This window comes from Taudactylus pleione, unplaced genomic scaffold, assembly GCF_031769625.1.
Source record: "Taudactylus pleione unplaced genomic scaffold, aTauple2 ptg000494l, whole genome shotgun sequence".
NCBI lineage: Eukaryota > Metazoa > Chordata > Amphibia > Anura > Myobatrachidae > Taudactylus > Taudactylus pleione.
Window position 1 is genome coordinate 2,109,721 of NW_028284896.1, and position 24,013 is coordinate 2,133,733.

Sequence of the window (24,013 nt, forward strand, 5' to 3'; positions counted from 1 at the left end):
AGTAGGGTGGTGTGTGATGGCGCCTGGCAATGTTCTGTTTAGAATCATTCTCACTTATAGCTTCCTCTTCTTTGATCCCGACATATCCTGGCCGGCCATCTCCACCCTGGCCCCCTCCCTTTATTTACTGCATGGAGCTATCTGTTTCTGCAAAGGAAGCCTGCCAATTCTAACTGTAGGGGACACAATATACTTTAAAAAAATAATCAGCATTGCAGTTCAAATAGATCTATGTGTGGCTGCGCACTAAATAAAGATTAATGTAACTGAATGACAGGTTAAGTGCATGAATGTATGGTATTAGAGGGATTGGTGTCCAAATCCATTTTCTTGGAGTATAGGTGTTCTGCAGCAGCAGTCAGTCCTCCCTCCCTACGCTATAGTTATATGCGGTAGAGGGGTGCGATTGCGCCCCCACCGTCGGACACCTGCCCCCATGAACATAACCATTTTTTTTTTTTGGAAGGAGGGGGTCTGGTCACACCTCCTCATTTGGCCACACCCCCTCCCAGTACCTGGGCCCACCAAGAGATAATGCTCCCTATGTAATCACTGCCACTTCCCTAGCCCCACCATTAATGAACACGGGAGCCTAGTATACATCATATCATCAATGAATATATAAAAATAGTTTGGACTTGATGGATTTTTATTATTAATTCAAACTTACGGACTAAGTAACCAGTGTTTGAAAAATGTTGGCTATAGTGCGCATTTACGTGCTACAGGCAGTGAGGGACTCCGCTTTTAGAAATAACCGGGTCCTGCAGGACGCGCTGTGTGTGTGCTCTGCAGCTGCCGCCCCGATAAAATCCTCAGCGTCTCCAACCAATCACAGCGGGCGTCAGTGTCTCCTAATCCAGCCACTGCCTGAGACCTCCGTCCTTCCCTCCCTGCCCGCCAGCGTGCCTCTTTGCTCTCAGGGCTCTGTATCGTGCATCCTCCTTGGCTGCAGTAGAGTTATCGGTGCTGGCAGACCTCTCCAGCACCCTGCGCTCCAGCCGACTCCTTCAGCCAGCTCTCTGCATGCAGGAGGCCGGAGAGGTGGACACTGTGCAGGACAGGAGGGAGCTGGGCAACAATGACCCAGCTGGGTGCTCCCAGCAGGAGAAAGGCGGTAACAACTGCCCCATCTGCTATCCTTACCCCCTCCTTACACCCAGTTCTGCCTGCCTCTAACCACCTCCTTGCCCCCCAGTACTGCACCAGCTGCTATCTAGCCTTGCCCCCTCCTTGCCCTCCAGCACTATCGCAACTGCTGCCTGCACTTACCCCCTCCATAACACCAGCACTGCCTGCCCTTACTCTCCTCTAGCTCCATCTCTACCCCAACTTCTCCCGGCCTTTACCCACAGCTCTACCCCAACTGCTGCTTGCCCTTCAACCCCCATAATATGTGATGGGACCCTGACTTTTTTTTAAAGTGAGGAGTCCTTGGGACCTGCAATATTTTTCGCTCAGCGTGATCACTGGTTTCTGTCAGGTTTGTCCTGTCCATCAGCAATGGCTGCCAATGCTTTAAACTTTAAGGTTCCCTTACATCTAACCACTATCACGGCCATTCTCCATTCTGCCGAAGCCGGGGTCACGGAATTTCAACATGTTGGAAATCCTGGATTCACTGATCCTGACCAAAAATGGATAGACAATCATCGATCGTTGCCGATCCGCCCACATTAGTTGCCTTCCTGTAAACCTTGCTCTTCTGATCGTCAGTGTTAGCAGTGCCAGTGTCTTTAGTGATACTGAGAAGAACACATGGTTCCTTTTGCAAATGAGAAGTAGTCGTAGAACAGGTTGGACTTTTCTGTTGGCTGTAGGTAGTAACCGGGGGATGACAGGGATACAGGGAATAGGCCTGTCCTCTCAACTTTCTACCACAGAGAGGGCTCTCTGGCAGCTCCTCCATGCTAAGGCAAAGGGGGCGATGTATCAAACCTTCAAGAGAGATGATGTGTAGAAGGTACCTATAGCAACCTATCTGCTTCTAGCTGTCATTTATCAAGCACAGTCTATAAAATGTCAGAAACTGATTGCTTGTTTTGGACAACTTTCCACTTTCTCTCTCTGGAATGTTTGATACATTTCCCCCAAAGGGCGAAGACAAGCCCATGTGCGTTCCAGCGTTGATATGAGTTATGTAGACAGAAACTAGTGGATGACTTAAACTGTGAAGAGCCAGTGGTGTTGGTTTATTCAGAGATAGCAGGTGCAGCCGTCCTCACTGTTACATGCACACTGGTGATGGAGCAGAGCGGTGTTCTATACAGCTCACCAGCCTATGAGTGTAAGCTGCAAACTGGTAGCAGTGCAGGGGTTCTGGAACAGCTTTATTGCAGATAATTAACCAGGTCTCGCATAGCTTCTGTCTCCTACCATGTCACGCTACACAGGACAAGATGGACCCTGCACAAGCTCATTAGTGTTCACAGCGGCCATCTTGGAACAAGGCATCCTGGAGGACAGGAAAACTGGAGTCTGCACAGTAGCGCACTCTTTCAACCATACAGATATGTAGTGCTGTACTCAATGCATTAACTTGTTCATGATGTCTCCTAAACAGAGTGGATGGTGAGAAGAGAACCCCCATCTATAAAGGGAGCCAACAGTCTGTGCGCAGCACCTCCTCGGACACACAGCCCCTGGTCATGTGATTAGAGAAGCAGGTCAGTGACCCATCTTTATTTACAAGGCCGTTCAGGGAGTGGTGACCACAGCTTGAAAAGAACTAACCACTTACACAAGACATATTATGTACGAGGGAGGTTCAATTAGTAAGGTAACAAGACCTCTCATGTGTGTAATGTTCCCTATTCCATTCTAATTTCCCGACAGGCCAGAGCAGGTAGACCACGGCCATTAGACAGCGCCTCATATCAGTCATACTGTCCCACACCAGATGGCAGAAACATGGTCACACACTGAGGTGCTTAGTGTGATCAGATTTCTGCGTCTAAAGGGCACATCAGCAGCTGGAATTCATCGCCAAATTGTTGAGGCGATAGCGTCATGTCACGGTAAGAGGTTTGGTGCGCAGTACACACGTGAGAGGTATTGTTAGCTCACTTATTGAACCACCCTCGTATATCTACACTTATGCAAACTGACACTGAACATTTCAATGTAGGGTAGTGTGCACTTTTGATAAAAATATTATAAATGTATTATGAGACCTTCCAGATAAGTAAATGCCATAGACTTCAATTTCGCATCCTACATTTCATTGCTACAATGTAGGGTCCCCCCTTAAATCTCTTGTTCCTTGGCAAATACTTTATTTAACACAGGAAATACACTTTTACTTGTTGGCCTTTGGGATATGAAGTTCGGGTACCTGTTAACGGAGAAAATAACGGTATTTGAGTGCTGACAAATAATCGGCAAATTGCAGCCACTGGCTACGATCTCATATTAGGCCGGACGAGGCCGATGTTCTGCACTATGGGTAACTGTCCTGTCTGCTTCCTTCCAGGGCTGCCTGGGACATGTGGTCTTCCCTGCTTCTTTAACTCCACAGTGTGTTCCCAACCAAATAAAGCCTACTGCTTTCCGTACGTGTCTTGTCTGAATCCGGTGGAGGGAATTCAAGGGATGTGAAAGAGAAATATGTTTGTGTGATGTTATTAATCGATTCAGGGTAAAAAAATTAAATAAATTCTCACTGTAGCACATGGTGATTTAGACTTTAATCAAACCTCTTTTATGACAAACATGATGGCTTTGACACTGCTTGTTCTGTAATGCCTACTTCAAAGGCCAGCAATTAGCCCGGCAACTTGGAAACCAAAGATGTCAGACTTTTTATTTTTTCTTGTGCTGTAGTTGGTAATTGGATTGTTAAATATCCCCCGTGCATGGCTGGCGCAGTCTGGCTGCAGCAGAAGAATTGCACCCTTTGTCCCTCTAATCTGTCAGCATGGGAGGAGGTTTAGAACAACTTGGCATAGTCCTATTAGGAGCAGATGATGGATCTGAATTGTTTGGCCCTCATACAAAGCGTTGCTCCTGTGATATACTGCCTTTGTGTGGTAGTTATCACAGGCTTAAAGAAAAGCATTAATGTCTTGTACGTTTCGTGCACAAAAGTAGCACCCCAGCAGCTGGGGACAGAACGGATCTATAGATCGCCCCCATACCATGAATCTGCACCACCATGCGGCTGATTAGGCTGCTGGCTGCAGTGATGTTATGAAGTCTCTACAAGCTGCGATTCAGAGTTGCGCGTAGAGATGGCTGCATCTTATACTAACGCTGCAGCCAGCGACATGCCCGCGCCTGCTTAGCCACCCCCATTACCTCCCAGGAGCGCCTCACTGAAATCCACACTCCCCGCATACAAATCCGTTCTGAGTCTCCTGCGGTAACAATCGGGATGCACGTGCAGACGAAAAACCATTGGCCAACCGCGTTACTATCGACTCAGAGTCAAACCTTTTGTGCACAAACACGCTTTAAAATGTGAGTCCATACAGTCGGCCTAGCAGTCCTCCGTTAACAGTCAAACATTGCCAAAGAATAGAGGTATGGATCATGTGACTGTTGTTGAACTACAAGTCTCTGCATGCCCTGCCTGGAACTTTTTATAAAACCGCTGTACAGCGAGAAGTTTGTAGGGTCTGAAATCTAAACACATCACCAACATTTCATAAACTGGGCAAGCTTTGTGTTGCTGACGCTTAACAGTCAGCTTGGGCAATGTATGCCAAGTAATTTGACCTCAGCCAGATCCTTGTAATGAATAGGGAATATTAAAGACCAGTCCCAGCCCTTGGAGAGGTAGTCAAGTTGAATGATGACAAGTGAAAATGTATCCTGTAGCAAAATGTATCAGGACGCCCTGACCTTACACTTCCGTTAAAACCGTACCCATCATATACAAAAGAATGTGGCTTATCAATCATTAGGAACTAATGACATCACTGTGCTGTGATTTCCTAAGTCCTAGTGCTTTGTTGAACTTCATTCCGCTAAATGAGAGGTTCCCAAACTCCACCATTACAGTCCAGGTTTAAAGGACATCCATGCTTGAGCACAGGTGACTTATGGGTTTAAGGGGTCTATTTACTAAGCAGTGTTAGGAGACAGAGTGAAAAGTGATAAGGTACCAGCCAATCAGCTCCCAACTGTCATCTCACAGGCTGTGTTTGAAAAATTACAGTTGGGAGCTGATTGGCTGGTACCTTATCACTTTCCACTCTGTCTCCTAACACTGCTTAGTAAATAGACCCCATAGTATCAAGCAGTGAAAAGCGTGGAGAAGACCACCAGTGAGAAGTTGGCCATAGCAACCAATCAGCTTTGAAGTGGAATTTATCAAGTACAGACTATAAAATAATAGGTAAGAGCTGATTGGTTGCTATGGGCAACTTCTCACTGGTGGTCTTCTCCACGCTTTTCACTGCTAGAGACATAAACCCATAAGTCACCTGTGCTCAAGCATGGATATCCTTAAAACCTGGACTTTAATAGTGGAGTTTGGAAAAAAAAAAAAAAAAAATCTACCCTAAATATTGATTCAACTCTCAGAACAGGGTGTAGGTGAGGGGTGCATTCATATATATTTGAAAATGTTGTATCACTTTCGCTGACACATAGAACACAGCGAGGCAGATAGAAATGGGAGATGGAGTTCTGGGAGATTAGTTTTGTTATATTTTATTTGATTATTTGCTATCGTTTATCTGTGCTTGGATGTCCAATCCCTGCAGAGTATAAGACGCCATACTGATTTTTCTAGCACATTATGCCGTGTTTTTGTATTGTTCTGTTGTGTACGGATCATTATTCTAGATTTACCTGTGTTGAGTGTTTCTATTGTATTAATAAAGTTTGACGTTGGACACCTGATACTTGACGCTTGCTTTTTTTTGTTTTGTAAGCAGCATTCACAGAGGTGGAAAAAGACGTGCACAATGGTAGGTAGGCAGAGAGGATTTGTACTCACGGAATAATGGTCAGATACAAAAGTGGATTTAGAAGGAAGGAAATCAATGTGACAAACTGCAGCTGTGAGGACTTGCATAAAGCAGGACATGGAAATAAGCTAGCGTTAGAAATGTCTGGCTATGTTGCAGCAGTGCCATCACTAGGTGAGCAGTTAGCTGGCAAGGTGTTCTGGTTCCATCAGTGAGGACAGTATAATTTTAGGATGTCCTACAGCCGTGGTTCTCAAACTCTGTCTTCAGGACCCCAAACAGTTCACATACATTTTCCAGGGCACCTAGCAGACACATTTTAAATATACTTGGCTACTCTCCAGGAACGTCCGGGAGGCTTCCGAAAATCGTGTGGCGGTCCAAGCTGCTCGGAAGTCCCCCCTCCTCCTGGCGTCCACTTTCCCCCCCAACAGCCTCCCACTTACACAATACAAGTGGGTGGTCCGGGGGGAGCCAAGGACGCAATTTGCACTGAATTACTTCATTGTGGCCCATCTCCTGCTGCACAATGCTGGTAATCTTGGTGTTGTGTAGCAAGGGCCATGATCGGACCTCTGCTCCGCCAACCAGGCAGCCATGTTGTCACCAACTATGATTGGTGAAGCCATTTATTTCACTTGTGATTCTATGAGGATACCTGGAAAACATGCACTGTTTTGGAGTCCTGAGGACTGTAAGAACCTATACCCTAAAGCAGAGGCTCCCAAATGCGGTCTTCAAGGCACTCCCAACAGCTCAGGCTTTAGAGATATCCATTGTTGAGCACAGGTGGTTAAATCAATTGACTGAGATAATAATTAAGTCACCTGTAGTCAAGCATGAATATCCTTAAAACCTGGACTGTTAAGGTGCCTTGAGGACTGAGTTTGGGAACCTCTGCCCTAAACTACTTCAGTGGTGTTTTTTTTTTCACCCCAAACCACCATGAGATCACTGAAATACTGTTGACTTATTGTGCGTACACATGTAGCGATTTAAAAGGACGATTTGAACGATAACAATATTGTTATCTATCAAATCGTCTTTTTAAATGGTCCCTACCAACTTACCTTCGACCAGCGATGCCCGGGCACGTATGGACGATAGCGATATCGTTCGTGTATGCTTCTCAACTTGCTCAATATCGAGCAAGTTACTATAGGGACACGCGATCGTTGATCGCTAGAGTTGGTTGTGTGTTGGATGATCTATATAGATCATCCAACACACCAGGCACAGTGCAGGGCAATTTCACATTGCTGGCTGATCGCTACTTGTGTATACACCATTACAGTGACTGGACTTGAATCTTTTATCGACCCCCAAAACTACCGTGGCTTTTTTTTTTTTTTTTACCCAGAATTCTCCTTTTTTGGATTTTGTGTTTTGTCTCATTCATGCTCCATGTTTTAATAAAACACAACACAACCAAATAACTAAACATGAACTTTATTATTTTATTTTTTTTCTCCGTTTTCGTATTAGTTTGTTTTAATCTGTCCGCTCTTTTTTTTTTTTTTCTTTTTTTTTGGTACATTGTGTACAAAATTGGTGCTTACGGACAGGCTGTGAGATGACAGAAAAATGGAGGGGACCAGGGAGTGGTGGAGAGAGGAAAGAGGGGGCATGAAGAGGTTAAAAAAAAAAAATACACATAGCCCCCTCAACGTCACCATCCCCCACCCAAACAAGTAGCAGGAATATCCCCCTCTGTCTCTCTCTCTCCACATTCATGACCAGCGTCCACATTTGAGGAAAGCAGCTTGTATTTTCGGACCAGAGAGACCATATACATTTAAAATAAATGAGACTGTTCACAGATTTCAGCTCAGGCGATAAAAAGAACAAACAAGAAAAAAGTCCCTCTGGTTTTCCCGCCAAAAGTTACAGCAGTGAAACTGCCCCCGTTCCCCTCCCCCCCTCCCCATGCTGCTTTTCCCAATTTTTCCTAGAGCTGTGGAATGGGGTATTGTGCTGTTAAAATACAGTATATGGCTTTCAGGCCGGATATTCGACAAGCAATTAGCCCTTTTGCTGAGAGCGAGGGGGTGGTTCTACCAACAGCAAAAGAGTTAAAGCAATACATTTTTAAAATAAAATAAAAAAAAGCTGGCACAGTACACATTGTGTGGGTGAGGGCTTCCATTTCTCATGTCATGGCAGCGTCCTCTGCTCCTGCCTCCAGAATTGACTTTTGATGCTATAGTTTTTATTTACATATATATATTTTATATATTAATTTCCCCCTAGGTTCATGGCTTTTTAAAGGTTTTACAGTTAACGATAAACAACGAGAGAGACAACTGGGTGTAATAATAATAATAAGAAAAAAAAAGAAACAAACCAGAAAAAATAACACAGCACAAAGAAAAAGAAAAAACATCCACCCCACCCCCAATGGAAAAATACAGACGATATACACAGCCCAGTCAATAATGGCTCCCTGTCAAACAGGAAGCAATGTTACAAAGCAGTTCATTGGCTCCGAACGGTCTCATAAATATCATGAATTATATAGAAGGAGTGAGAACAAATTCTGATTCCGTTCACTGGACATAACCCATCACTAAGCAGAAGGAGCTCTGAATACTTGACATGATTTCACAAAGCGGCGAATCGCGTTGATCAACTTTTTTTTCTTTCCATGTTTCATTTAAAACAATTCTTCTTGACTTTCCAATGTATTTCATATTCTAGAACATTATTTGTTTGGGGATCAAGTAGAGGTTTGTGGAGACCTATCTAGCAGTGGAACACTAGATTTGGGTTCAGAAATTACATTTCATGAACGCAATCTGACCAATACACCCATGATGTCCTCAGTTTCATGTCACCAAGACTACAACTCATCTGTCATCATTATCCCCAAGAAGTTTAAATATTGAATAATTACAATAAAGAATAAGTTGTGTTGCACAGCAGCCAATCAGAAATGAGCTTTGATAACTTTAGACTAATAGAAAGAAAGGTTTGATTTTTTTATATACGTTACATCATATAGGGGTAATATTATCATGTTAATAGGGTGCCTCTAGTGTCTGGGAAATTTAAATTAATACCTCCTGGGTCTCCTTGCACCCCCCATGCCTCAGTGACAAAGCTAGCTACAATGGCTGCTTTCAAGGTGTGTAGGGGACGGCTACACTCACAGTGTTTGAGACTGAAATGAGGCTAAAATAGAAAAAAAAAAAGTTTACCAACTTTGGTATATTATCTATGAATATAATATCCCAGGTTTATTTTGCCCCATGGCTGTAGTTAGGACTCTATGCGTGGGACAGATGCACAAGGTCCAAATATTAAAGGGTCACGGAAATTTTGTTGTTGTTTAGTTTGGGTATAATGTCTGGGAGGGGGGGCATAAATTTTCACTCTTGCCTTCTTGGTGATCTACATACGTCTTTGTAATTTGTGGCACTACAAGCCCCAGCATGTTATACCAGCCAAAGGTTGGGGCTCTACAAATAACCAGAGACTGCTCTATAGAAACCTGTATTCTATTTTATTCTATGAATTCACAGAAAACAATTTGATAAATTATTCTACACCTGATCTACCAGCATATTTTTTTTTTTTATTAAAACTGGTGCGAGACGTTATCATACTTACACAAATTGTGGGGATATAACCCTCAGGTGCGGGAGTAGCACTTACTTAGACATACCAATATAACCAATAGTATAGGTATGAATATACTAAAAATATTGGAAAAGAAATCGCTCTGAGATTGATCAGTAAGATTTTTCATTACAATGTTTTTTTTCTATTTTTGAATCACAAAGTCTCCAATTTTGAGGCAAAGCCACATCCCCTACACCATAGTTGTCGCTGTCAGGCCCCTCCCATTATCACAGCAGCCAAGTGTTATGTGAATTACAGGTTTCTTGGAATCTGCGCAATCAGTCGCTTCATTTGGCTGCTCCCATGACCAGATCTGAACTTCTAGTGCTGTAATTTATATAGTTTTAAAAGCGCCATCGATGGGAAAATGATTTCTTGGGGAAGCTCTTGGGGTTCTCGTTAGCCGTCTAAAACAGCCCATCGCTTTTGAATATCAGAGTCTGCTGCCTGACATGTTGGGCCCATTATTTAAGTTTATAATGTCATTTTAATAGACCATTTAAGTGTCGCCATTATGCAATTAAGCCACTCCTATTCCCGGCAACAGACTCCTGGGAAAGCAATTTCCCAGAAATCTGTTCTCTAGGGTCTGTTGCTTAGAAACAACCCCATTGCTTCAAGCAAGACTGCGTCATCAATTAGATGAGATGGCCGACGCAGTTATTTACATACATAATTAGCTCAGCTGAACAATTTGTTGACTTTAATTAGCTACAAACCTTCCACGAATGATACCCAAGTCAGCCTTAGCCTGCTGTAAGATTGTAAACTCTTCAGTTGTTACTACAATATGAACAAAGCTATATCACTTATTTAATACTTCAGTTCCACATCAACGGCTAGGGGCGGTTGCCCAGGGGCCCCTACACACAGCAACATCACCAGCATGGGAGGGGGGCACTACTGTGGCATAATGTGAATTGGGGGCACTACAGTGTCTAACATACAGTATTTGTGATGCTGGGAGTATTTACACATTACACTTTTTTTTAATACATCATCACCAGCATTATCATACTGACAATTTTATTGATAGAGGGCCCCCCCAAACATTAATCCAGCCCTGATGTTTGCACAAAGTGATCCTCAAATGTAGGTCTGCTTTGCCTGATACTGTAATATATTTCACCATGAAACGCAACATAATGGCTACGTTCTCGACCACAGGGCAAATGGAGTTAATAAGGCAAGCAGTGTCTAAAAGTAGATGGCAACTAATTACTGTAACCAATTCATGTATAATGCATGTGTGCAGACATACACTTGTGCGCCACGATTGTGAAAAGCTCCCTGCGTGGGGCAGGACTGTATGCGGCAAATGTAAGCGGCTACTAGCTGGTCTCATCGCCGTGCTTATAATGCCTCAATCAGTTCCTCAAAATTGCTATCGTTCTCCCTTTTAAACCTGTGACTTATGTCTCCATTCCGCCTCCCAGCAGCACTCCCCTCCTCACTGGAGACTCTGAGCCGTGCTGATTTCTGCCTAATTAAGGTGATTAAACAGACGTCACGCTCTTAATACTCAGCCTGTACTGGCACAAATCACTGAGCGCTCGTCCTGCCCAGCTCACTTTTCATCCAAGCTATTACCGGTGAGCACCGCTCTGTAACCATAGCCTGTCCTAGGAACTGTATTCTACAGGTGCCAGGCTTTCGACTTGGAATGGAAAGATGGGCTCCCAGGCCTGGCATTGCCAACTCTACATCAATAACTACTAGGCCTTATGTCACGAGATGCAACAGACTCTGCATTCCTAAGCGCCAGGCTCTCGCCTCCTGCCACCCTTGCGACAGGATTACAGACTACAGTTGATGTCCTAGTTTGCTGGTGGGTCGAGTTATCTGTGTATTTACGCCAAGGTCTCACCAGAGCTATACAATATGGCCACCTCTCCTTTAACTCTCAGGTGCACAAATGCAACAGCTGTGAACGTCTAACCACAAACAAATACGCAGGTTGTTTTTTGTTTGTTTTATACTTTCCGTCCATTTAAGAAGATTCAGAGATCAGTCGTTACCCTGAAGAAAACGGATGTAAAAATCTGACTTTCAGTCAATCATTTTGCGCTATTTGTCTCGCATCCTTCACGGTTGGTTAAGCAACCTCCAAATCAGACCACTGCCCGAGCCGTAAGGGGTTCAGCAAATTGCCAAGCTTGCCGATACTCTTGCAACAGAGAGGCAACTTCTCTTACCCTCTTATCAGTTCTATGCACCTTCTTACTACCCCCACTTCCTCAACTTCCCCATTGCCCACCCGCAAAAGGTAAATAATAAAAAAAAAAAAATTCAGGTTATTAATACTGTGTTGGGATTTTTTTGTTTTGTTTTTCTGCCGTGTCTTTTTTTTTTTTTCCTTTAAATAAAAAATTCCTCCTTCCGCTTGTGGTTCTCGCCGCCATTTAGAAAAGCCTCCCTAGCTTCTCCGTGTTCATCCAGGCCGCTCGCTTCGTGCGTCAGGTAGGAACCTGCAAGAGAGTCACATGCAGCAGTTACAGCAGAGGCTCTCCTGCGATGTGTGCAGCCTCAGGACTAGAGGCAAGCAAAGGACACCAGTGACAATAGCCCCAAGCGACACAGATGTAAAGCCAGCCCCTGTCAAGTCAGATCTTTTACTTCGTTCCTTTATGCAGGAATCAAACAGAACAATCGCCAGAGTGAATTTCGTGCCTGGTATACTCTAGAGGTTGTGCTTTACCCTGATCATCCAGCATGCTGCCCGGGAACATAGCTTAGTCTCCACAGCAGAGGAAGGTAACCTGCACCAAAGATCCCAGCATGCCCTGCTAGCCTCACTTTGCTGGATACAGTTGCTGAACTGCTATATAGGTATATATATATATATATATTATATAGCATAAAGGGGGGGGGGGATGTAATTGTCAGCGAGATGCCAGCGGCACACAATGCCGCCTATTACAGTGAGCAATCATTGCGGTATGGGGTCTAAGGACAAATGAGTAAACATGGCCGTGGAGAGCCATCACACCCGTAAAAGAGGAGCACATTGAAGAACGGAATTTCCCCCCTAAGTATGCTTTATTTTACGGTAGAGGATACTTTATTCCTTATAACGGTTCCATTAAAAAAATAAAAAAATAAATAAATTAAAAATGTTGTTTGGATCAGGCGAATCCCATCTCCAGGTATGTTCCAGCTTCACTGACAGCTCTGGTTACATTACAAAGCTCTTATAGAATGCACAGTCAAGCTAGTAACATCCCTATTACCTAAATATCTCTTGGTTATGTTGAGCTCTAGGGAGCACTGGGGCATCCCAAACTGACCTTATCGTTTATCCCCCTTCCAGGGTCCCTGCTCCTGTCACCTCCTTTCATGCTCACCTCCATAGTTTCGCTATAGGTGCCCACTCGTCCTCTGGAACTAACTTCCTTGCCCAGTCAGACTTCATACCAGCCTCCCCTTAAAATATACTTTACTTTTTTTATGAAACCGTACTAGCCCCCCTCATAACTCGTTACTTCTCCAACACTCCACCATGTATCTTTCCTAGTCACCCATCAACTGTTCTTCCATTCCCCTTAGTATGTGAACTTTTACAGGCAGGGCCCTCCTTCCTCTTCTTCCATAGCAAACTCCTTGCCACCAGTGCCCCCCACACCCTTCTCTCCTTCAGCAACTCAGATTCTGTCTGATAGCCCTGACTTAGGGATAACGGAGTACTGGACAGATTCCCACCTTCCACTCCTGCTACCTTCATCTATTTGCCCTACCCATGCCCCAGTTATCTGTCCTACCCAGTCTGTGGTGTGGTACTTATGCCACGGTATACCATGGTGTATCGTACTTAAGCTCTAATATCCGTCTACTGTGAAATGTCTTCTATGTTTACCCTGTATGGCGCTGTGTGCATTTTATGAATAAAAGTTAATAATAATAATAAAAAATAAAAGGATATATTGTTCAGAAGTGGCCTCACTACCCATATCCGCCCCCCGGGCTTCTCTTACCTTTTTGCCGCACGGAGCACCAGACCATGACAATGAGGACACAGATAACGAGGAAGACCAGAAGGGCCAATATCCCACCTATGATCGCATAAGGAACCTGAGTCTGAGCTTCGATGATCGCTCCAGGATCTATGGGAGACAATAAATACCTCAAAATATCTGTATAGTCTGGAAATAACAGTATCATCTCTTAGCCATGACAATATTTTATTATTTTGTTAAATATTCTATAACCACAAAAAAAACCACAATATTACACATACCGATTTGTCCACATACATCTTACTTCCTTGCGCATTAAACTGCCCTTCTAGTCGTGCCATGCTGAGATGTAGCATCGAGCATCTTTTTATGCGACTTTTTACCTTCAAATAAGTCGTATTTGCAAATCAATGCGAATAGTACTCACAGGCAGCTTCTGCTGATTAAAATGATATGCGGCATGCCTATATTCTGTGTGCGACAGTGCGGCTGTATCTGCATGCGAAATGCTACGCTACAGTGTCAGTTACACCGTAACGTAGCATTTTGCATGCAGATACTCCCGCAGTCAAACACAGAATATAGGGATGCCGCATATCATTTTAATCAGCAGAAGCTGCTCGAGTCCCCACACATTTAAAGAGAAAGAGTATCAAGAAAAGACACTTGGCGCTACAGAGTCGCACGCGCTCACTTGGTATGTTTAATACGACTTGTAGCGCACGGATGTAAGATGTATGTGGACACATCTGTATAACCAATTTTTCAGCCTTACTAAAGCTTTTTTCTTTAGTAAAGTCCTGCAGAATAAGCTTTTTTTTAATCAAGGATCAAGTACACAGTAAAGATTGTGGGCTATGGTGAACAAAACATGTAAGCGTAATAACGTAACAGGTAGACGGTATAGTAAACTTGCACAACAGAGAGATAACTTAAAACATGGTGCCAACTACTGTCTTACCAGTTCAGCTTCCAGGAAAAAACAGCCTGCAGCTGTTGCTATTCTACAACAGCATTGACTGCTGTAACTTTTCTGATTACTCAGTAGAGTCAACCAGAAACATCTAATGCTGTAAAAGGCTATTTCACAGCCCATGACCTCCTGAAAAGTTTGTTCTATGCGATGTGCAATTCTTAATTATGGAACGACACATTCTTAGAATTGCTTCTATGCATCTATGTGTTACCATTGGAAGAAAATGAGCCTGGATTATTGGGGAGCCTGGAGTATTTTCATATAAGGCATTACCTTGTTGCACTATAACATTAGTGGGTATAGAGCTGTATAATTAGTTTACTGCATTCTATTATAATACAAAAGTGGTTGCTAGGAAATTTTGTTCAGTCACTGTCCATTTCCGCAACCAGTGCTGTGGTCACCATACCGCCGTTAATCACCCCTAAATATCTGCTGGGCGCAGAATCGCTGAGAATCATGGGGGTTGTAGTCTTACAGAAGATTAATCTACAAGCTACTTCTACACCCACATTCTGCTGTACCCCACCAAACCAACACCCTCTCTCAACCAGACGGCAGCTGGCATCTACTGCCCTCTACTCACCATACACCACCAGGACATACTGGTCAGAGGAGCGCCCGTGCTTGTTGGAGACCTGGCAGCTGTAGGTCCCGTTGTCCTGCAGGCTGAGTGAAGGGAAGTTCAGTAGGTCACCCTGGATCTGTGCTCGCTCCGGTAAGGAGTCATTCAGACGGCTCCAGATGATCTCAGACGGCCTGACAGGACGGGAATGTATGGATTGTTATTAATGTATGGTAAGGTAGGCAGCGCGTATATCACTATTATCATTTATTTATATGGCGCCACAAGTGTTCCGCAGTGCCTTACATAGTACATAAACAAATAGATTGATATACAGTGACTTACAGTACAGTACAATACAATACAGGACACGGATAATATACATTGCTGCATTAGCGACCATAACACCCAGATAAGCAGCAGAGCATAAGCAACCAAGTGTTAGGTGCCCTAGTGGCGAGTAAGTAGATGAAGGTAAAGTAAGAAGAAGCACAAGAGGGTAGAGGGCCCTGCTCGTAAGAGCTTACATTCTAAAGGGGAGGGGCAGACAAACAGGGGTGACACAGATGGGGAGGAAGGAGCATGGAGCAGCAGGTTAGGATGGGAGCTGGAAGGCTTTGATGAAGTAGTGGGTCTTGAGAGCCTGTTTGAAGGATTGTAGAGAGGTGGAAAGTCTGATGGTGAGAGGGAGAGAGTTCCAAAGGTGGGGAGCAGCGCGGGCAAAATCTTGGAGGCGGGAATGGGAGGAATATTATCTATTCGTTCCGTGAGTAGAAGCTGGCACAGGCAGCAATTTACCCCACAGTATTGTACACTGTCCAACCTGGCTAACATACACATTTCTGCAAACCTGCCAGACCCGACGGTTTGTGTACAACCGATGGTGGCCAATAGGCTCATGCGCAGGACCTGTAGTGCACATGTGCCGATCAGTGTCTGCGAGAACACTCACAGCTCACCCTTAGCGCAGCAGCATGTCTTCTGTTTGAGAAACGGGACAGGGGGCGTTTACAGCAGGGTGGGGGGAGTCGCCCCCATTTTCTAGGCGTGTCGAGGCCAGGGTCTGCGTCTTCCGATGCAGATTTCCTGGACCCAACAGAGAAAGTACGATGGCCATTCTGAGTAAGCTTAGCCTTACTTAGATGGCCGATGGCTGCTTAATGGTGATCTGATGCTGGGTCTTCAGACCCAGCACTCATATCTGCAATGCCGGCAGAGGGTGTCTTTAGCCTTCAGACGCCTCCTGCAGCGTCAGCATTTGCTTGCATCACTGCTGCGTCCAAAGATGCATCAGCAAAGCAAATAGAGTACAACTCTGAATCAGGCCCTGTGCTGGGAGTTGTTGTTCACTACAGCTGCGGATTCACAGGTTGGGTAAATCTGACCTATATTTAAAAAATAAGTGTCTAAATTTACCATAACTATTCACACAGGGGCTGATGCAGAAGTGAACGTACGGGCGTTTGTGTAGCATGCCGTCCGTGAATTCACCTTGCGCCAAGTCAGAAAATGAGCCCGATGAAATGTGAGTCCAGAGTCCTATGCCATTTAGGCAGATCAACTCTTAGCATCAAAAAGAAAGGACAGGAAGAAGTAGGAAGGGCAGGCTACATTCTCACGTAACCAAAGGTCAGTGACAGTGGGTTCACGCAAACACGGGCCACGCACGAAAGCGAAAATACACCTGTTAGGAGGAGTAGCTAGTACAGGGCATACATGTGTATACATCTAGTACAGGACATACTCACGCAAACGTGCATACATCTAGCACAGGGCATACACACACATATATCCATCTAGTACAGGGCATACACACGTATATATCTAGTATAGGGCATACACACACATATACAGGGCAAACACACATGTATACATCTAGAAGGCATACACACACGTATACATCTAGCACAGGGCATACACACACAAGTATACATCTAGTACAGGGCATACACACACGTATACATCTAGTACAGGGCATACACACACGTATACATCTAGTACAGGGCATACACACACGTATACATCTAGTACAGGGCATACACACACATATACAGGGCAAACACACACGTATACATCTAGCACAGGGCATACACACACGTATACATCTAGCACAGGGCATACACACACGTATACATCTAGCACAGGGCATACACACACGTATACATCTAGTACATGGCATACACACACGTATACATCTAGTACAGGGCATACACACACGTATACATCTAGTACAGGGCATACACACGTATACATCTAGTACAGGGCATACACACACAAGTATACATCTAGTACAGGGCATACACACACAAGTATACATCTAGTACAGGGCATACACACACGTATACATCTAGCACAGGGCATACACACACAAGTATACATCTAGTACAGGGCATACACACACGTATACATCTAGTACAGGGCATACACACACGTATACATCTAGTACAGGGCATACACACACGTATACATCTAGTACAGGGCATACACACACGTATACATCTAGTACAGGGCATACACACACATATACAGGGCAAACACACACGTATACATCTAGCACAGGGCATACACACACGTATACATCTAGCACAGGGCATACACACACACGTATACATCTAGTACATGGCATACACACACGTATACATCTAGTACAGGGCATACACACACGTATACATCTAGTACAGGGCATACACACACGTATACATCTAGTACAGGGCATACACACATGTATACATCTAGTACAGGGCATACACACATATACTTCTAGTACAAGGCATACACACGTGTATATCTCTAATACAGGGCAAACACACACGTATACATCTAGCACAGGGCATACACACACGTATACATCTAGCACAGGGCATACACATACATGTATACAGCTTAGCATATGGATGAATTTACGTTATTTGCCAATGAGTGAGGTACGCCTGATTACATCCAGCCCTGCATGAGCCCCACTTTGCGTACCCTGTGCTAGAAGCCATGGCGGATCAATAACGAGAATGAATTTCAGCCACTGGGTAGTTTTGGGTCACATAAGGCTATTCTTATTTATTTACACATCCTTGTTTGTAATGGTGTTTGATTTGGCATTTATAAACCTCTGCTTTGTATGCCCGGAAGAAGGGACTGAATGCTGCAAACAAAACAGGGCTTTATATAGCCGGAGATTGGTGCCATCTCCACACAGTCACTGCAGCCTCTACTGTACTTATGGAATAACAATGATCACCATATCCCAGAATACTGACTGATGTAGAAAACGAGGGAACTGTCTTTACCGGTCAAGAGGCTTAATAAGATCTTCTGCATGTTAAAGTATAGGGTGGACTCCATTGCAGGACAGGAATGCCCTAAAAATACTCTTCTGCATAATAAAATATGGGCCCTCATTCAGAGCTACTCGCTAGCGGCAGTACGCTCATTCCGAGCGATGTTCGCACATCTGCGCATGCGTACGGATCGTTATACGCATGTGCGAACCAGTCAGTGCGGCCGAAATTCATGTGCTCGCAATATAGCGAATGCCTGCTATTTTGAGTGACAGAATGAGGCGTATGTGGGTGGTAACAGGGGAAGGTGCTTGAAAATGGGGAGTGGAGATCCGAACGCAGGCGTGCTTAAAGGTCAAAACGGGCGTTTTATGGGTGTGCATAATTAATACAGCAGCGTCAATGACCACGTCACTGGGTTATTTTATAGCCAGAACTGCTCGCAAGATTGTGGTAGCAAAAACCAACCACAAGAATAGCGAGCAGTTCATACGCTGGTCGATGTACTCGATTAATCTAATAAATAGCGGACATGACGTATGGTGCGAGCGGCCAGGGGGCGTTTTTAACAAATAAACGAGCATATGTTTTGCTCGCTCGTTCAGACTTAGAGGTGTGAACAGACTGCAATTTGCGAATGGATCATTTGAATAGCCACCCCTTGTTTTTGAACGAACGACCGCAAATAGCGAACGGCTCTGAATCAGGCCCATGGTTTGTGTGTCAGGTTGGCTCAAGAACGTCCTCAGCAGGTTGTCCATCTTTTCTGTAACATGCACTGAATATGGGGGGGGGGGGTCAGTTAAACACGGCTCTGATTGATCTGCCTGATTGCCAAACAGCAGGTTCTATGTCCAGTTCAATAACACAAATGGTGAACTGGACTGTACAGATCGGACGCTTGTTCTGCGCAGATTGCAGCCTCAGCTGACCAGGTTTTTCAGACGGACAAATCCCAAAACAATGGGGATTTCACTTACTATCTTGTTACCAGCTTCTTCTTTATTTTTACAGAGCTCACAATAAAAGATTGTCAGGGAATTCTAGGGCTCTCAGCACAAACGGAACCAGAGCCTGATGAAGATGAGACCCTAGGCAATATACTGGTTGGTGGCCCCTTGCCCCCCTCCCTCCGTCAGAAAAGAACACATAATAATTGGTTTTGCAGTAATCCGGGTCCCTGAGAGCCCATTGGGCCCTAGACAGGAGACTGTATTTTACGCTGTTTAATATACTCGTTCTAGAGGAAAACTAGCATTTCTCTTGTAAACTGTCCCCCCACAACCCACCGTAATTAGAAATGTGAATTATTTTCTTGGAGACTCACCACCCATGCGGTGATAATAGGTTTTAAGCACCGGGGCTTCCTAGTTACCGAGCAACTGTCGTACTGCTCAATATGCGCAGGAATATTTACATTTCATAATGTGCAATGGCGCAAATGTGCACAACAGCTCCCGGGTAGCTACGTCTCACATGGAAGCTACAGAGCCGAAACAGTTGCCAAGGGCCATGGATGGCAGCTTGGTTTCCTAGTGGATGACTCTGCATGTCTAATGAAGGTAAGTTACCGAGGCAAAATTTCTAAGTACATTTTAACTTTTAAACATTCAAGCTCAGACGTGCATATATTTAACATGATCACAGTTAAAGTCTGCGTAATGTCTACCTGTTACCTACAGTAAGTGGATTGAACCATCTCGTGGGCCGGACCACTCTTCGGTCTATGAATACGTCATGCATTAGTGACATCACTGAGGCATGAGGCACAACTATCAATGAGAGAATCAGGTTTCAGGAAGGAGAGTAGGAAACACTACATATGGTTCTTGGCCACCGTGTCGCTGTTCAGTGGGGACATAAATCCTCTGACTCTACGATAGTTGCAGGACAAACAAATGCTGTGCACACTGAGCCCAATCTCCCTCGACTACAGAAAAAATTTGGAAAGTAAAAAATAAATTGCAAAATCCCCTGTGTGTCTAAGCCATATTTGCAAACCTGCCATCGATGGCCTACAAAGTCAGGGAGGGCGCAATGGTGATGCAGTTTGCATAATTATGGCATGCCCACCAATTGGGACAACAAATCAGTTACCCGCGAAGGGTGAGAGTCGCCAGATCTACCGCTTTAAAACACCAGCAACGGCACCACATCTCGAACCCCTCATGGCCAGTTCTCAGCCTGAGTTTGCTCATTTTTGTGCAGTGAGCAGTTTTGAGCAAGTTCAGGCTCACACTCACACCTGTGATGTATTCCCGGGTAATTGGATTGACCCGAAAGTATGACGACATGAACCCTATCATTGAGCAGCAGTAGGTGGGAAGACATGATGTGCCTCTACGTAGCACTGGGCGTCGGCGAGAGGGAAAACATGATGCACATCATGTTTTCCTTCTCACCGACACCCAGTGTTACGTTGATGCACATCATGTTTTCCCTCTCGCCGACACCCAGCGTTACGTTGAATCTGATGCACATCAAAGTAAGACTTGGCATCGGCGAGAGGGAAAACATGATGTGCATCAACGTAAGCCTTCTACATATTGCAAAAATGCATTCTGCATCATAGTGCAAAGGTGGGCGGGCCGTGATGTCAATTGCGTCAACTCGCCCTGTCCCCGCCCATTTCCCTGGAAAGGCTGGTATGCATGTTGGAGGCCCTATACTGTATCTCCCTTATATCTTACATAAAATGCACACTCACCTGCTGAAATGTTGGCCCTGGAAATGGCTTTGTGTTTCACTATAGAATATCTGTACAATAAGACGTGTTGTGCAGTTTCTACATAAGCAGGTCTTACCATCTTCTCTGATCATCTATTCTCACCGTCTCGGCTTTAGATGGAAGCATTTTTTGAAAAGGAGTATATAAAAGAGTACACAATTCTCACATACAGTAAAAGTGACATGATCGCATTATAGCGGTTCAAGGTCTGCTCAAACACTATTGTGTGTAACCTGCGTGGATGGTGAACAACTTGGAGGCAGCGTGTCCTTGGGACATATTTTTGAAAGGGTTTCACTAACTGGGTTAGAATAACTATGAGAACAATCACGGAGAAGTGAATTTATTTTACAATTAAAAAATATATATATTTATATAGAGATTATATCGAATAATGTGGAATTTAGTAGGGTACAGAAAGTAATTAAAAAATTACTTCTTGGTTAAACAAAGACATAGAAAAACTGTGATATGTGGTCTGATCACATAATATAATCCAGGTTTATTCACGGGTTGACAATAGCGCAGCATTGCATAATAAGCCCTGTTCCATTATTGCACAGCTTACTACAGTCTTTATAGCATGGGACTGTGAATAAATGCTCTCCTTACCCATACTGCTTAACAGCCTTGGTAATAGCGTAATACAGCTTAACAACCTCGGTCATTGCCCGATGCTTCTTAACAACCCCTATCAGACAGCACAGCCCTGCCTAGTAAACTCTTCCTATGGCACCATACAACCTAAGTCGTTACCCGGCGCTGTTTGAAGGGCAAATACACTCATAAAAGATCAGGTAGATAGTGAGAGTGTCCCAGCACTTGAAGGAGGGATGTGGGACCTCAATTCCAGCGCTCGCCTCGGTTTTGCAACGGCTGGTGCACATGAAGGTACATGTCTGACTCTCCGCTCTTAGGCGACACCTCTGCCACCAGAAGTGTGCCTAGGTCTGCGGAGAACATCTGTACACATGCACGGTGCCAATATGTTAGCATCACATAAGAGTCCAGCTGGCTAGCACTCTGTTCGTTGATGAGCCTCTTCCATGATTTCTGCTGAAATAGCGCTTAGTACAGCCTCATTAAATTGCGCAAGACCATCACCAGAATGTGAGGATACTGTAGGTGGCGCTTCTGATTGTCCAATGATAATTTTTACATTACGCAAAGTGCATCTAGAAATGTTCGCACTGCCAACCGGAAGATGTAAAACGAGATGGACTGCGGTCAGCACAAAACCGGTGAAATAATAGAGTCCGTTTCACACATGCATTCACGGTAATGTCACAGTGCATAGGGGCGATCCCTATGTCCAGGTTGATTGGTAATGTCACAGTGCAGAGGGGCGATCCCTATGTCCAGGTTGATTGGTAATATCACAGTGCAGAGGGGCGATCCCTATGTCCAGGTTGATTGGTAATGTCACAGTGCAGAAGGGCGATCCCTATGTCCAGGTTGATTGGTAATGTCACAGTGCAGAGGGGCGATCCCTATGTCCAGGTTGATTGGTAATATCACAGTGCAGAGGGGCGATCCCTATGTCCAGGTTAATTGGTAATGTCAGAGTGCAGAAGGGCGATCCCTATGTCCAGGTTGATTGGTAATGTCACAGTGCAGAGGGGCGATCCCTATGTCCAGGTTGATTGGTACATTACAAATTAACCTGGACATACGGATCGCCCCCCTGCACTGTGACATTACCAATCACCCTGGACATAGGGATCGCCTCTCTGCACTGACATTACCAATCAACCTGGACATAGGGATCGCCCCTCTGCACTGTGACATTACCAATCAACCTGGACATAGGGATCGCCCCTCTGCACTGTGACATTACCAATCAACCTGGACATACGGATCGCCCCCCTGCACTGTGACATTACCAATCACCCTGGACATAGGGATCGCCTCTCTGCACTGACATTACCAATAATTCCAGAATTATGCATTGTTACTCTAATAGAGGGTCACTTACCTGGTAGAGAAGGAACATGGATGAACATGGGGCTTAGGGCCTGATTCTGACCCGCTCGCGAGCGCTGTACGCTCGCAAGCGGGTCGATGGTGCCCAAATGCGCATGCGCACGACGGAGGCGCCTCCGTCGTGCGCATGCACGAGACCCGAATAACGACGGGGTAGCCGTCGTTATGGGTCTCGCATCAAAGGGGGCGTGCTGTCGATGGTGATGGGAACGCCTACCGTCTGGGTCCGGCCCCACTGATATCACTAGTGATGTCAGTGGGAGTGATTTTGGATCTGATAGAGACAAAATCACTTCAGGGCTTGCGGTCACCGAGACCCTACCGCAAGGGTCTCGTCGCAAGCCCGACCATCATCATGGACTCTCACATAAACTGTGGTGGTAAGCTATGCGAGCGTCCAAAAGGCTGGACGGAAAAAAAACAAAAAACGCCCTGATTCAGAGCGGGCGCTCGTTCAGAGCGTCCGGCTCTGAATCAGGCCCTTAGTTTGTTGCTATAGAAACTACACCAAGCTTTGCCCTCCTGCCAATTAAAATTAGCTGTTGGGTTAACAGATTCTAGGGAGGGATGTACTATGGATCGCATTTTGGATGCGGTACATCCCATCACTTATCGGGCAAATAACAGCATTAATTACGCCGGTATATACCTAGTATTGCGATTGAAATTGCAAAGGTATATTCCGAAAAAAGCTGTCCTGTGCGATTATAGGACTTCCAGGTGTATGACCCAGAAATCCCTCAGGAGTCCTTCTGTGCATCAGTCGTATGATGCTCGCGCCACGGGGGACACTGGGAGGGGTCCAATTGAATACATCCCTGGGCACAATACAAAGAGACTTCTATAGACCTCTATTGGGCCAACGCCATCTACATATGGCTTTGCACACCGTGTCCAAGCTCCGGAAAGTAAGGCATACCGTAGCTTGGTACATGTGAGGAATGAGGCCAGAACTCTGAAAACGTCAGTTATCGGATTTTTGGACGCATTTTCCCCG

General features: G+C 44.9%; 2 protein-coding genes across 2 annotated transcripts in view; one reads left to right on the forward strand and one right to left on the reverse strand.

Moving 5' to 3' along the window:
• LOC148502539 (cell surface glycoprotein MUC18-like) overlaps positions 1 to 3,669 on the forward strand; it is a 43,026-nt gene extending 39,357 nt beyond the window's left edge. Inside the window, exons 7-8 of the mRNA XM_088449749.1 lie at positions 2,564 to 2,666; positions 3,473 to 3,669. Coding sequence (XP_088305875.1) covers positions 2,564 to 2,654 — 91 coding nt within the window. The 3' untranslated portion in view covers positions 2,655 to 2,666; positions 3,473 to 3,669. The remainder of the gene's footprint in view (positions 1 to 2,563; positions 2,667 to 3,472) is intronic.
• Positions 3,670 to 7,348: 3,679 nt separating this feature from the next.
• Positions 7,349 to 24,013, reverse strand: part of CADM4 (cell adhesion molecule 4) — a 298,257-nt gene continuing 281,592 nt past the window's right edge. Inside the window, exons 7-9 of the mRNA XM_088449750.1 lie at positions 15,052 to 15,224; positions 13,508 to 13,636; positions 7,349 to 12,004 (exon numbers count right to left, since the gene is read on the reverse strand). Coding sequence (XP_088305876.1) covers positions 11,895 to 12,004; positions 13,508 to 13,636; positions 15,052 to 15,224 — 412 coding nt within the window. The 3' untranslated portion in view covers positions 7,349 to 11,894. The remainder of the gene's footprint in view (positions 12,005 to 13,507; positions 13,637 to 15,051; positions 15,225 to 24,013) is intronic.